The sequence below is a fragment of the Notechis scutatus genome, chromosome 4 (genome assembly GCF_049901735.1).
Source record: "Notechis scutatus isolate UNSWTSFEM ecotype Mainland chromosome 4, rNotScu1.2, whole genome shotgun sequence".
Taxonomy (NCBI): domain Eukaryota; kingdom Metazoa; phylum Chordata; class Lepidosauria; order Squamata; family Elapidae; genus Notechis; species Notechis scutatus.
This window is the reverse complement of record NC_142012.1, coordinates 64612521-64629066: the sequence shown is the minus strand read 5'-3', so window position 1 is coordinate 64629066 and position 16546 is coordinate 64612521. Positions and strand designations below refer to the sequence as shown.

The 16546-nt window shown below is 35.3% G+C and overlaps 1 protein-coding gene across 1 annotated transcript; it reads right to left on the bottom strand.

The window, feature by feature from the left end:
* FGB (fibrinogen beta chain) lies at positions 1–11603 on the bottom strand. Its single transcript, XM_026676583.2, has 9 exons — positions 11487–11603; positions 11275–11292; positions 8524–8736; positions 7289–7472; positions 5831–6058; positions 4296–4409; positions 3792–3914; positions 1889–2174; positions 1–587 (listed from the first exon to the last, which is right to left on the bottom strand). Exons 1-9 carry the CDS (start codon positions 11583–11585, stop codon positions 359–361), a joined length of 1494 nt encoding a protein of 497 aa, XP_026532368.1. The 5' UTR covers positions 11586–11603; the 3' UTR covers positions 1–358.
* Positions 11604–16546: the final 4943 nt, after the last annotated feature.

The following is a 16546-nucleotide window of genomic DNA, read 5'->3' as shown; positions in this document are numbered from 1 at the left end:
AAAGCTTTGAACTTGGCTTGTTTTATTAAGCATTTCCCACAAAATGTGAGACAAAACCTCACTACCTATGAATCTACTTTTTAGTGAGTGTGCTAATAGGCAGACGTTAGGATAAAATATTTATTTAGCAAAATATAGGTTTCAGCACTGCCCTTCTGTACATCACAAATAACATTGTTTTAATCGGTTGGTAGATTCGTTCCCAGCATAGTCTTTCCATTTTTATCAAAATGCTTTTAAACAAATCACCGAGGAAGAATTATTTTATTGTTCTTCACTGCTTTTATGCAAAGTAAAAGTTGAGTATCATGAAACAGATGTGAACTCGGACACTTATTTATTGAAATAATCATTGTTACTAAGACTGGGAAATTGGTCTCAGCTTCAGGCTGACTTGTTTAAGTGAATACCAGGATCCTTTCCAATTCATCCATACAACTCCATCATCTGTTCCATGTTTTGCCATTTCTGGAGTGTAGTGTCCACCCCAGTAGTATCTGCCATTTGGATTGGCTGAATGACAACGATTATACCACCAGCCACCGCCATCTTCTTTGGAGCATTGCTTTTTGGGATCTGGGTGTATCCTGTGAATTAATTACACAAAACATTTAAAAGAATATATACCCATAACTGAAATGTAAATACATATTATGAATCTTGCCTTTAATGTGTGTACATATTTTTTTGTGACACACATAACAAAAAAGAAATATTCTAGTTTTGGCTTCTTTGATTTGAGATGTTGCACTTTTAAATATCTGTATGTCCCAATAAATTGGATTCATTTAGTATTTACTCTACCTGAAACCTTCTTAAATCCAAACAAAACAAGTATTGCTTTAAGGTAATTTTTATATATAAAATAGTAAATTCAGAAACAGTTACATTTTAATCAGATAAGATTATTTCTTTCTTTTAATCAATATAGCTCCTCTAGGAGATCAGTTGTAGTTTTTGACAATCTTTTCCAAATACAAAAGCAACACTATACACGTCTAATAGAGAGTTAGAACCAGGGGTGGGATTCTACCAGTTTGCACCTATTCTCTAGAACCAGTTGTTAACATTCCAAGCAGTTCAGAGAATCGGTTGTTAGAAGATATTCCTGGCCTAATCCTGTAAGGAAGGCAGGAAGGAAACATTCTGGGGTTGCTTATAGAAACTGCCTCTCCGTTGACCCTTATTACATTCTTGGCAGGACTAGACTTTCTGTCTCATGAATGTCTCTGGAGTTTTTTCCCCCTCCTTTGCTGGTACTTTGCTTGTGTGGAGTGACCATTTAAAGTTACAATGGCACTGACAAAAGTGATTTATGACCATTTTTCACACTTACGACTGTTGCATCCCCACAGTCATGAGAGGCCAGGTGAAGAGATGCGTGCCTCGATGTAAGTGATATTGAATTGGCCACGCCCAGCCAATAACATGACCCCCAAGCCACGTCCACCCAGTTACATGACCACCAAGCCACACCCACCAACTAAGCCACGCCCACAGAACCAGTTGTTAAAAAATTGAATCCCACCCCTGGTCAGAACGGTGATGGCATTGAACTAAGATCAAAGAGAGTCCATCTCAACCATAGAAACTCATTAGATAATTTTCAGCCAGTCACTTTTTCCAACCTAATTTGTCCCATAGATGTGCTGGGGAGAAAAATGGAGGAAAGAATACTGTTTATCCCATCTTGAATTCCCAGAAGAAAAATGAGATAAAAATTGGACAAATCATATGTATATTTTAGAAATGAATTTCACTGAGCTTATTCACAAGGAACTTTAGAAAAAAATTCTGTAGGAGGAGGATTTGCAAATATATTTCAAAGATTTTTTGTAGAAGTGCTACATAAAAATAAAAAGAAACCAAGTGGGGAAAAAATGCTTACCATCCATCATTGTCCCTGTCAAAAGTGCTGAAGAACATGCCATTATGGATTGTCATTGTTCTGTTTTCACCAAATAGTTGTGAAGCTCCTTCTAAAAGTGCATTTCCGGCTGTGCCTCTGTAGTTACTAATGGAGAGCTGGTATTTGTTGTTTTCGTTCTGAATACTGAAGCCTCCATAGTGAGCTTTAACTTTAGTGCCATCCCAATCTTCAAGTTCAATTAAAAGTTCAGTAGGCCCCAATTTGCTAATCTGGTTGATTTTATCGTTTCCAAGCCAATATTCACCTAGGACACAAAATAAATCCCTTGAGGCTGTTGTCATTAAATCTTAAGCAGTGTGTTCACCCTGTCATAAAGCCACATCATAATAACTGAACTGAAGTCATTCTGGATATATGAAAAATATGATTTATATGTCTTTATTTACCTTTTCCAGTATTCTGAATGCATACTTAAAAGAATGGCATGGCAACTTGCTGGGCACTGGTGACTTGAATGTTCTTCTTTATTGAGGTCAAAGCAATTTGACAAAGACTTTTTCTAAGTCTCAACTCCTTTTTTATATTTTGTGACCAGAACTTGATGCAGTATTCCAAGTATGGCCATATTAAGGCTTTGTAAAGTGGTACTAATACTTCACAAATTACACCAGAGCAACTATGTATAGTATTACTGACAAGGAAAATTGGCTGGTACCGTAGTAAAAAAGGAAAAAAAATGTTTGGTAATATGAAAACCCAACTTGAACAATTTTCTAAATAGTTAACAAATAACGATAGCAAAAAAAACATAGAAATGCAAGTAACTGGAGTAAATGCAAGTAAATTAGATTCACAAAACAAATTTGATTTGAAACTGGTACATTTGGTGAAAGGGATTGAAAGAGATATGGATGTTATAGACAAAGATCTCTTTTACAACAGCAGAAAACTGACTGAATTGATTTTCTCTAAGAAGATTGAAATAAGATGGAGAATGGATTTATCATACTTTAACTTAAAAACAAGTTCAGTTGGACTGTTGGGAGAAGATAGATCAACAATAGAATAGAATGGATCTATTATATTTAATCAGACAATAATTGATAAGAGATGGTATTAAGACACAATCATGGATATTTGATCCAAGATAATTCAGAATTAACTGTTGGGATGACTGCAGATAAATTAAAGTATAAAGCAATGATACGTTTTCTGAGAGTTGAATACAATAATAGTTTATTAACAGAGGGTTTTGAAATTTTAATCTTATTTTTGGTTTGTTTGTTTATTTGTTGTTCTACCTGTTAACTATTGGGCTGTTAATATAGTATAGAGGACAGATTAATAATTTGTAAATAAAAGTAGACATTTGAAAAAAAAAATGAGCCTGTATCGCAAAAGATGGGAAACTAATATTATTGTAATATTTCATCAATATTCAATTGGAGGCAGGTAATATATGTACAGTAGAACCTCTGGTCATGAACGCAAACCAAATTGGGTGATGACAAAAATTTCAAAAAAATGTTTGCATCTGGTCGCAAACAAATACTCAGGTGGCAGTCAAACACAGTCATGGCAATTTTCCCTTCCGCAGCATTTTTTTTTTTTTTTTAACATACATGCACAGTCAGTCTCGCTTCCGGTCACGACCAAATCAGGTTGCTACCAAAGTCATGGAACGGATTATACTCGTGACCAGAGGTTCTACTGTATATATGTTTGTGTTCTTTTAATGTACTTTTTATTGTTTTGCTTGTTTTTTGTTTGTTTGCTTCTATGAATATCTTTTTTTGAGCCTTGTAGTTTAACTTTTGAATAAAATAAAAACCATTTAAAGAAAACGGAAATATTGGTTACATTTTGCATTAGCAGAGACAACCGTTAACTATGTACACGCTGCTGGAAAACAGATTCTTACCTGGGGTGTCACAGTAGTTCTTTCCACCACTGGAAGCAATATTTCCAAATCCTTTTTTATAGGCGTCCCATTTTCTTCCAAAGCCAACACTCCCATCTTGGCGGTTTTGAATTAGAAGCCAACCTGTTCAAAATGATAATTATAGTAACTATTATATAGTCCACTCGCTTGAAATATTTCCATAAAGCTTCATAACTGGAGGGTGAGGAAGGGACAAGTAGCCCTTTGTAGGGTTTCCACTCTGAATGGACTCCCCTTTCTTATCACTGATATGCTTAGTCAATGATGTGGCCTCCCCTTCTATGCTCAGTCTATTGGCTGGGGGAGGAGGGGAATCCCGACATTTGGAAGTAGATCTTCTTGTTTTTGTCCTTATCATCGTATACATACAGTACTTGAAGAGCTACTGGAATATTATAAAGGAATATTATAGAGGAATATTATAAAGGTGGCAGATCCATAATAGGAAACCATTTTGATTAAGGATACTAGCTTAAGAATTACCTCCATCTTCTGTGGTCATATCACAATACACTTTGAACGGTTTAAAGAAAGGATCAGGCTGAACAAGGTACAACTCAGACGTTTCGCCTCCTTTTCTATATATATCTTCACACTCTGCAAACAGAAAATCCATTATCTGTATAGTTTAGTGAGCAACAAAAATGTTCTGAACAGAGGAATAAGTAAACTACAGAAATCTACAATATAATTAAATCTGCATGGGAAAGCTTGAAGATTGTATTTGCGGTAAGCACCTATCAGAAAATTTTCAAGTGTCTGCTTGCTTTTGGGATCTCTGCCTTATCTAGGACGAAATGCATTTTTAGAAATGCTGATTTGGAAACTCTTTCGTATATCCCACAGTAAGGATTGAATTTGGCCATACAGAAGCCATCAATGCTGAGGTAAAAAAAAAACACTATTAAATAAACATGGAACTTATGTAGCCAACTCTCAAGGCTAATGGAAGAACAACCAAACAAGGGTGGAAGGAAAAGGGTCTAGGATGTAAATTTTGAGGCTGATAGTTCTTTATTGCTTTCTTCCACATTAGACAAATCTTATGTGTATACATGACTTCTTTCTAATCCAAACTAATGGAAATTATCAAGCCGTGGCACTTCTATGATTCTTCTGCTGTTTTTGAACGTGGCAATGAGTTTATGGAGTCCAGCTTTTCTGTTGTGTTGTTGCCAAGTCTAACTTCGAACAATGTCTGAATGCGAGCTTTCCTGTGCAGATAAGCCCATGAAATATTTTCACTCTTGGGTCCCTAAATTACTCTAGATCTCATCATTCCCAGAAAGAATGGTTAAGGAATGAAGAGATACTTTTAAAATATGTGCTATTAACTTAAAGTCCTCACATATTCCTCTAGATCAGGGGTGTCCAACCTTGGCAACTTTAAGACTTGTGGACTTCAACTCCCAGAATTCCTCAGCCAGCAAAGCTGGGAGTTGAAGTCCACAAGTCTTAAAGTTGCCAAGGTTGGACACCCCTGATCTAGATGGTTAAGAAATAAGAAGGGAAGGAACAGCAGTCAGTTTTCTGCAGAATAGAAAGGGTAACTTGTAAAGCTATAAATACAGTATTTCTTGACTAAATTTCAAATGTTCTCTATAGTCACAAATAAATTCTCCTTTTCCAGGAAGGAAAGAAAGAAGGAGGCTATTAAAAGACAGTACGTCCATGCATAACTCTAGTTTCATACATCATAGTTCTCACATCTAACCATATTGGCATGTAGTCCTCGAAGCTCTTCGTTTACACCTCAGAACTGCCAATAGCCAAATACAAGAGCCATGAGAATCTAGGAAGGTTAGATTTCAAAAGGTGCCTCAGTGTTATGTAAGTGCAATGATCCAGGACAAATGTTGGTAATCCAAAGAGGTACAACACTGCTACAAAGCAAAGGGAAATTTTGACCTTGCAGGAGATGGAAATGTAAGGATCTTCCCATAATTGCAGCAGTCTAAGCTATCTAAGAGTCTGCCTCATTTCTAACAACAAAGCAAGTGGGAGAAATGAAACATTACCTTTGCCACTCACAACTGGGACATTGCAAGAAACTGTACAAGAAGTTTGGCATTCAGACAACTGTGTCGTAATAGCGTTTTCTAATTTTTGTAACTTTTTGTTCAAAGTATCCACAACTGAACGGAGAAGTCGTAAATTGGATGGAATACTATTGTCTAATTTCTCTTTGATGAAAGTGTAGTGCTCCTCAAGTTCTCTGTTGTATTGGGAAATTAAATTCTGATTATCTGGAGAAAGAAAGAAATGAAAGGTGAAGAGATGGCATGCTTTTTAAAAAGAACAACAACAACATACATTTAATAAGATATTATGACTTTCCATTTCTTTCTACTTCCTGTGCTATGCTTATTTCTAGGCTCTAAAGCTCTGGGATAAAAGAACAAAGGCTTCCAAATCTATGTAAATTTCTATGAATAGGTGGCACTATATGCAAAATAAATAATTACAATTTTGCAGTTTTATAAACCAGGGCCAAAACTTTATTCCCTTTTCCCTCTTAGATAAAGATCACAGATAACTGAAATATCTGCTTACTGGATCCAGTACTCAAGACTGGTATTATTATACTAATTTAAGTAGTTTTCACTCTTGGGTTCCTAAATTATACTAGGTCTCATCATTCCCAGAAAGAATGATTAATGGTCACAAATGAAAGAAAATGTGCGTCAAAAACATTTCATAGCCCAGAGCTTGGAATCACTAATTACTCAGATTGAGAACCAACTGATGTGACAAACTTGTCGTACTGATGTGCATGGCAAATTTCACAAGCAGATTTTGCAATCAAAGATACGTAAGCCTATCTAAAAGATTGCAAGTGAAGTATGGACAGGAATGCAACAGTTCCAATTTTGTTAGTTTAATAAGACTCATTTTTAAATACATACATACAAGATTACACTAGAAAACTGTTATTTATGTTGCCTAATGTATAACTATAAAGAAAATGCAACACCGATTAAAATTAATTTTTACAGATATTATAGCAAACACATAGAAACTAAAAAAAGCATATGAGCTTTCTTTACTAAGTATAAATCATTTGTCAGCTTTTTGGCTTAGATCACGTGTCTATGGAGATTCTTAGTCATCCAGGTCACAGTGGTCCCAAAAGGGCTTTTTCAAAAGGCAACTCGACTTTCTTGGTTTTTTTTTTTACCCCTTGAAGACATTTTGCATCTCATCCAAGAAGCTTATTCAGTTCTGTAAATCCAAGCAAAATGCCTTCAAGGAAAAACAAAGTCCAGCTGTCTTTTGAAAAAGCACCTTTGGGAATTAAATCATGTGATTTAAGCATACTTGATTCAAGTGTACTTATTTTGTAGGAATGTATTTGGCTTTTCATATTGTTTGCTACCCCTCATCTTTTTTAAAAACAAAACTTTCATGGTGAAAACAAGGCAGTTTTGCCTACATATTAATTTAACTGCTTGATACGTTACTCTGTTAAGAGTTACCTGTATATTGTTTCTGCCTTTTGGCTAAACGCTCATCCAATAAATGGGCATAATTATTGATAGTTGAGGACGACTGGTGTAGATTCTGTGCTTTGTCGGTAAGATCCTTAATAGCTGGCTTCACTGTGTTTTCTTGCTTCAATAGTTCAGTTCTCAGCTCACAACCTGTTGGGCATAATACACCCTTAAAAAGAACAACAAATTCAGTAGGTTAATTCAAAATTAGAAATGATTAAAATAACCTTTAAAAAGTGAAAACAGTAACTGTTGGAATAGCTCTTTTTATTATCAAAACTACATTAAACAAAGTGATTGAGAGAGCTTAATTCTTTTCTATTTTGCTGTGAGCTTTATAAAAAAATCTCTCCTCTTAACATCTCGAGATCAAATAGAGATCAAGTGAGGTACTAATACCACTCTATAAAACCTTAGTAAGACCACACCTAGAGTACTGCATCCAGTTTTAGTCATCACATTATAAAAAAGATGTTGAGGCTCTGGAAAAAGTGCAGAGAAGAGCAACCAGAATGATTAGGGGACTGGAGACTAAAACATACGAAGAACGGTTACAGGAACTGGACATGGCTAGTCTAGTAAAGAGAAGGACCAGGGGAGACATGATAGCGGTCTTCCAATATTTGAGGGGCTGCCACAGGGAGGAAGGGGTCAAGCTATTTTCTAAAGCACCTGTAGGCCAGACAAGGAATAATGGATAGAAACTGATCAAGGAGAGATTTAACCTGGAAATAAGGAAAAACTTTCTGACAGTGAGAACAATCAACCAATGGAACAGAAGTTGCCTTCGGAAGTTGTGGCAGCGCCATCCCTGGAGGCTTTCAAAAAGAGATTGGACTGCCATTTGTCAGAAATGGTGTAGGGTCTCCTGCTTGGACAGGGAGTTGGACTATATGACCTACAAGGTCCCTTCCAATTCTGATTATCTGTTAATCTGTTAATCTCACATCAATACAAGTAATATTTTCCACATAATAATCCTTTATGATATTTGTGGATCCTATGGAGCTAGTGAGACTAAGGGTGCTGTTCATGGAGATTTGCAGAAATATGGAAGCCTGTTCATATTTATTATGTGGATCTAATAAATGGACTTGCATATAAACATTCCATTCAATAAAATGTGCAATAAATCTGAAAAGAAAACTTTAATGAAAGCAACATATTATTTAGTCTTAAATATTCTAGCTCAACACTACCTCAGTACAACTAATACCTACCAGTTCCTCTGCCAAGTGTTTGCAACCTCCACTGTCAGGGTAAACGATTGGGCCTGGCTTTTCACCAGTAACAGGTTTTTTGGTTGGACGAGCTCGATACCTTATACCACCAACAGGAGGAAGAGGAGCTGGCCTGTGAGTTGGAAGTGACTCACGTTTTTTGTCCAAAGGCCTATGACCTCGTGCATCCACAGTGCTGTCTTTATTTTCAACCTATTTCACATCAAGGAAAAATACTGTTTTAAATTGCAAACCGTCAAGAATTTTCAAGATGAGAAATTTTCTAGCAAAAAAAACCCACGGACAATCAAATTCTCAAAAACAAAAAAATGATGCACTCGTGTGATTAAAAACAAACTATGCAATGCGTTTTGTAATATTTCTATGTACTGTATTTTTCTTGGTTTCTTACTTTGTTAGATTTATTTCCTGAGTTTCCTTGAGACATCAAGTTGACACCAATCCCTTCTGGTCCTAGTCCAGTACCTTAGCTATTATACCATGAATACTCTTGGTGATTTAATGTTTTATAATAAGCCTGTTTCTTTCATGGAAACTAATTGCTCAAATCAAATAATAATTAACTTGTAGACTGCATGGATATGATTAGAAGCAATACCTAATTAACATTTTAATTTTTTTGACTATATGATTAACAATAATGACTAGGTTTCTACATTGCACTATGGCACAAAATCATTGGTTCGGTTTTAGTTTAGGATGCAGTATTAATCCAACTTCTGTGGATTGTTAGCCATGGTTTATAGGGCTTATGTTTTAGTACAATGCAGCTTATTCGACAATTTTTTTTAAAAAAATCATGATTTGGGGAACTATGCAAGCCACATTGATTAAGATAAGTATGCATTGTTTCCATTAGGAAATAATTCCATCATTCCATCTATAGAAGGGAAAAAAAGGCGCAACGAATTAATTATCATTCCATCATAGAACGCCATCTCTTCTTTCAAAGAACTGTTGTCTTCTATTATTACAATATGCACAACTACAGAGTACTAACTCACATTATATAGCCGCATAGAACAAAGCTGTATTACTCACAGAAAAATGGATTTATGACTGCAAACATGATGTGGTTGAACAGGTTTACAACATTAACTTTAACAAATTTATTTAGTCCTATTAATTTAGTCAAATGTAAAATCCACTAGTTCAGTGATACTTATTCCCAAAAATTGTGAAATATAATTCCAACCTAGACATTTTTATGTACTTGTTTGTTTAGTTTAGACACTGTCCATCTCCAGCTGACTCTGGGTAGCTCACAAATACTAACATGAAAATCAATACAATTCAAACCCCAAATGTGATTTGGGGCCTGAGAGAACAACTATGTGTTGAAGGCTTTATGGAATATCTTCAGGGTGGGAGCCACACAGAATGCAGGGGGATCTCATTTCAAGTATTAGTTTGTTGAAGGAAGAATCAATGCAACATACATCTCCAAAAATGTGTATTTGCAGCACCTCAATTGTTCAATATAATGCACAATAAAAGTTGATCTGAAACCATATGGAGGAGAAGTAGCCTTTAAGTATATGATTAAAAGGGGAAAAAACAGCATGGCAAAAGACTTGACTTTCTTCTGCTTAATACTATCAAACATTGTATTACCCTAATCCTAACCCTAACCCCTTCGTGTATATTTATTGGGAAAAAGAGGGTGCTAGATAGCTTAATCCTAAAAATATAATTGCTCGGCTAAAAAAAACCTGGAAGACCAGTAGCAGTCATTCAGATTTCTCCACTCCAGTTATGGAAGCGTACATTAACTAAACAGATTGGTCTAAGAATAAATCACCAAGACTAGTCAAATGAAATTTAAAAATCCACATATGCAGAAAGGAAAAAGAAACAAAGCTGAAGAATATGAAGGTCAGTTTAAACTTAAAGTAGCTAGGAAAAGTTTCATGACATGAAGATCTTATGGGTTATATCAACTTCTGAAACAATACAGTTCTATAGATGTGGCTATGAATCTGGATATAAGCAATTAGAGTTCAAAAATCATAGAAGAGCTTGGTTTTTTCCTCCAAAATTTCTCACACGACATTTTATACAACAAAAGATAAATTGGAAATAAATTGGAAAGCAGTTAAAATATTTTGTACTTTAAAATAAAAGACAGCGATTGAAGAACTTGAAGCCCTACAAATATGAAAAGAAACAGGCTTTCCTTTCTTAGATTACATATACATGTATATTAGCTATATGGCTTATCACTGATTAGAATATTAATCATATGCTTTGTATAATGTTTTGTTGGAAATGCGTAATCTAATATCAGATTTCATTCCAAAAAGTTTTAAGCATTAATTTACAAATGGATATTAAGCATAATAAAATATTTAATATTGTTTTTAGAGTAATATGGAATATTTTTTAATTTCTGAAAAGTTCAATGATTACCTGCTCAGACAATAGGCTTTTGTTTAACATATCCTGAGTGTGCATTATCAAGACAAATGATTCTATACTCCACCCGCTTAACTATAGGAATGAAAAACACTTTCACATATTCTTTTTTTTTCTTACATTCTTTTTAAAACCATAAGCACTAAGAATACTATAAATAATGCTGAAGGAATGTCTATAAAATCAACTGGTTCCCTCTATGCCTGCCAGATTTCATTCCTAGCTACAATAACAATAATGCTGTCTACCACAGAAACAAGTATAAACCAGTATATGCTATATATTTTAACTTTAATTTTTTTAAAAAATACTTACCGGTGGTGCATCATTTCCCTGTATCAAGAAAAAAAAAAGGAGAAAATGAAGAGAGAGAAAAATTGAAAATATGTATTTGGATGGGCAAAAGTGCAGCACATTTTTCTTAGATTAGGTTGAAAATCAAACTTTTGTTTATACAAATCAGAAATATGTTTTAATCTAAGTGAAATAGAAAACATGCTACCATATAAAAGAAGTGATATTCTAACCTCTTCATCATCATAGTCTGTAGTTTCATCAGATTTAACTAGAGCAACAGAAAGAAGAAAGAGCAATAGGAGCTTCATGATACTGAGCTGCTTGAACATCTTTGCAGTGTTTTCCCCAAATTAGGGAAACCAAATCCAATCTCCTATATAAATGAGTCACCACGAGAGGTACTAACCTATTCCTGATAGGCCCAACTGTCATTCCAATTGTTAATATTTAATCTTATTATGCCTGGATAGTCACTGATTGAGCAATATTTTTTGCTATGCACAAGCTTAAGCTCAGAAATGAGTTTTTTAAATATAGTTTCTGCTCATTTACAGAAATCAAATGGAAGTGATTCAAAATGATCAGTATTCAGTGGAGCTTTAGCACAACTCGTTTCTTTGAATTTTGGGTTATATCCAAATAGCAACTTCAGTTGTTGTAGTTTAGAGGTGTTCCCTTACAGTATGATTTGTGCTGTCAACTGACACTTCAAACCAAATCACCGCTTTGTAAAAACGTAATTTTTCTGTCATACAAGCCTTATTGTACAATTGAGCTTTAAGGCTTGCATGAAGAAAAACAATTGTAAATGTAAATTTGTTCCTGCATAAAAAACAGGGTTACAGGGAATAGAATAGAATAGGATAGCATAGGATAGAATTGGAAACTTATGCTGTGTTTGGGAATTCACAGTGTATTTTGTCCTGATTAACTCAAATAATCAAATCCCATGGTTATGACATAATGGATATGTTTTTTTAACTGGACAATAGAAATGGTAATCTTTTGGGGGAAAGTGACCCCCCCCCCAAAAAAAACCCACCAGAATTCATATTTTGGAATTAGGATAAAACACAAGGTCTGGATTTCTGTTATGGTATCACTGTACACTACCGTGTTTCTCATATAATAAGGCCGGGTCTTATTTTTTTTTGAGCCCCCCAAAAATGGCTAGGTTGTCTTTTCGGGGGTGACTTAATTCCCCCCCCCCTTGCATCTTCAGGTGGGTGGGTGGCGAAGGCTTGGATGTTGACCTCGGCGTTGGTGGGGCACTTTGTATCGGGGTCAACGCAGGCAGCACCATATCCGGGTGTGCAACAAAAGTACTTCCTAACGGCAAGCCCCCCCCCCACCATTCCCCCCCATTTTGCATGTTTTAATATAGGCCTTAATTTGGGGGGAGGGGCTTAATTTTATTTCATGCCTATAAAACATGCTGGGACTTCCTATTGGGGGAGGCCGTATTGTTGGAGAAACAGGTTATTATTATTAAAAAAATTTTGCTGACATAAACTGCTACTGGCAGATGCTTGTCAATAGCCATCTCAACTTTGAGAAAAAGTTCCCAAGTCTATATTATAGAGCAGGGGTGTCAAACTCACCGCCTGCAGACCAGATGCATCACATGCTGCCTCTGCCCCCACCTAGTTTAGCAAAGGGGGGGAATTCCTGATACATCACATGATGATGCCGTGACGATGCTGTGCCGACACGAGTTTGACACTCCTGTTACAGAGCGATAATCTTTATTAGGCCAGCTGAAGCTAAAAGAAGTGGTAGGGCCACATTAGTATATACTGAATTTATCCCACTGATCAAAATACTGCTGTAGGTATTATGTCAGGGGTCTCCAAATTTGGCAACTTTAACTCCAGCCAACTGGCTGGAGAATTCTGGCAGATGAACTCCACAAGTTTTAAAGTTGCCAAGTTTGGAGACTCTGTATTATATGGTAGCTTGATCTTTGAGAAAACAAAATTTGGTGTGTGTGTGTGTGTTCATAAATGCAGATTTATTTTAGTGTTAGCTGCTCAATTATTGCTTAAGATAAATACATAAATTATGAAAAGGAGATTCTGAAACTAAAACCTGAAAATCATCCAACAACATTCTTCTTAAAAAATATCCCTCCTATAGCATGTGTCCAATGAAGAAATTATGATCCAATTCCATAAATTAATAGATGCTGAGGTTGGAAAGTAAGTCTGGAAACTGCCAGTATATATGAAAAAGTGTTAGGTTATAATCTGCCTTACATTGAGAAACTTAAGACATATACACTGTACAGTATATCATTCTTCCTAATTTCCCCACATCTCCATGAAACAGATTGTGCTGAGAAATATGATTTGATCCAAGACAACTAGTGAACTTATGTGACTGATGGAGGACTAAAACCTGGATCTCTCCATTAAGGCAACATCTTAACCACTTCAGTAAATTTGTCATAAGGTCTTTGGAACGGAAACTAAATTAGCACTCTAAGATTTAGACATTTAAACAATATGAAATATAAGGCTGCCACTTGATGTTTTTTGCATTAGCCATTCCTATTCCTATATTTGATTGATCTATTGATGTACAGATAGCTTGACCTGATGATAGTTTGCTGATGTCCTAGTGCTATAACAGGAAAATGTTGAATAGAGCATCCAATAATGACTCATAAAATCAGCAAAGTAAAATAGACAATTATTCACCAAAGTTAACATTACAAAATGGTTTTCCCAGCTCGGCCACAAATAATGTCTTGCAGCATCTACGGGAAATTATTTGACTATATTTATTATCCTGTTGACCAATGTTACACAATACTAGCCACCATGCTTTTCCTGTGTAATTTCCTAGTTTGAACTGCAATTGCATGTAGATAAATATCTATATTGCAGTTCAAATCATGGTTTCTTTGAACTATTATGACTAAGTATATAGCATATTGTCTTGCCTGAGCTTTTTTTTGAGAATGGGATATATAAATAAGCTGGATTGCTAAAGCTGGATGGAAAATAGTGTTTTCTATGTAAACAGAAGTGAAGGTAAGGATGTTGGTAGGCATTTTGGTCTTCCTTGGTTTTTCATTCATTTACCAAGTTATTTATTTAGCCAGTGGAGGACAGAGATGCTAACTTGCATTGTTGGCCTTACTGGGCTTATTCAAACAGTGGTGAAATATCCTACCCTATCTATCAGATGAGTCAAGGCTACTCTCAGTGACTCTCATATCAGACTGCCTTTCCACATAATATCAGGAACAGAGACTTTTGACCAAATATAAGCAATGTGGAAGGGTAAGCCAGTCCTTCTGGTTGTTTATTTAAAAGTGTTTTTTCACAAGGGGTGTTGCAAGTTTATTCTGACTTTTGAAGCAGCAAAGCAAACATAGAATCTATCTCTGATATCTCAAATTGTAATCTGAAGGCAGCAAAAAGTTGCAGCAGTAACTTCTTGTAAATGAAAACCTAATGTAATCACAATATAAAGAAAGCAACCAAAACATTTTGTAAAGACTAACTCAGTTTTCAGTTTCCCCAGCTGAGTAAATATGGTAGCAGCATGTAGTACAGGGCTTAATCCAAATATACATTTTTAAATACAACTTGTTTGGAAAAAGATAGCTATTCTTATATTGCATATGTATTGGTTGACTCAGCCTTCCCTCCTTCCGAGGTGGGTAAAACGAGGACCCAGATTGTTGGGAACAATATGCAGACTCTGTAAATTACTTAGAAAGGGCTGTAAAGCACTATAAAGCGGTATATAAGTGGTATATCAATCTAAATGCTATTGCTATTGCTACACACATATATAAATCAACAGCCAGTTTTAAAAAACAGATTGGAATTATCAAATTAGCTCTTAGTCCCTTCGCTATTAGAAACTCAATATCAACGTATTTAATGAAATTTATTCCAAGGAAAATCTTAAAATCCATTGAGCAAAAATTATTAGGTATGTGACATTTTGTCATTGTTGATGACCAACCTAGTTTCCTTAGCATTTTGTACTTCATCCCATATTTTGGTTATTGGCATGATATCTGCCAGAAATTTAGTTTATTGTAAAATGCATGCAATAGCATCATGGTGCAAATTCTACCCTTATATATTTGCAGTTTTGCCCATTTTGCCCATTGCATCTTACAAATTTTCCCCCATAGATGCCTAGTTATTTGCAGATAATAATTTCATCAACAAAAGCACATTATTCCTTTATTAGGAAACAAGCATCTTCAAATTCAAATGCTGATAAATTCAACAAATCTTGAGATTTAAAGTATACATGGTTATAGACTTAATTGTTCCAAACATAGTAGCCTCTAGAAGTATTGAACTGCAACCTTTAACCAAACTAAATCTTCCATCAGTTTGGATTTTGGCATTTTTTTCCATTTGGGTGGAAAAAAACAAACAAACAGCCCCATCTTTTGATATTGATCTAATTGCTTTATGGTACTTTGTTGTGAAACAAGCTAAACTACACACCCTTCTGTTCAGAATCTGTAATGGCACTTTCTGCTCCAAAATATAACATGAAGCCAGAGGATGAAAGTTGTACAAAGATGTATATAACTCTGAAATACTATTAAAACTTCATAATGCTGTAAATACATTTTTGGTATCTGAATATCTGGATTGCATAGTAGACTGCCTTGTGTTTTTTTTAAATCACACTCTATTAAACCTTTTCTTAAAAATACTAGCAACCTGTCTCAAGTGCTTTTCGTTTTTCCACAGGCTACTTCAGCATTTTTATCCAGTCTAACATTGGTTGATCTTAACAGGTGTAAGCATTTATTTTGTAGCTACTTCAATTCTATAATTTCTCTTAATACTTCTCCAAGTCTGGATGCAGCCTGGCCCAAAGATAACCCAGACTTTCTTTCAGAACCAACCATCTCGGGAATCTTCTACTAAGCAAAACTTGTTACGCACACAAATTACAGCTTATTAGGGTATCCCAAATCATGCCAACACACTTTTCTGCTTAAAGACTGGAGGAGTGACTGCAAAGAAGAGTGTGGTGAAGACCCTTATTACTATATAAAACATTACGATCAGATTAGAGCTGGAAGGGACCTTGGAGGTCTTTTAGTCCAGCCCCTTGTTCAACCAGATCCGAAACCATTTCAGACAAGTGACTGTCCAGTCTCTTCTTAAAAACAGATCCACATTCCTTCTGCCAAAATTTGGTGCACTCCTACAAAATATCTTCAGAGATTTGAAAAACCCTGATACAAAACTATATGTGGACATGTTTTAGTTAACATACTTCTAAGTTTTCTGGTTTTGTT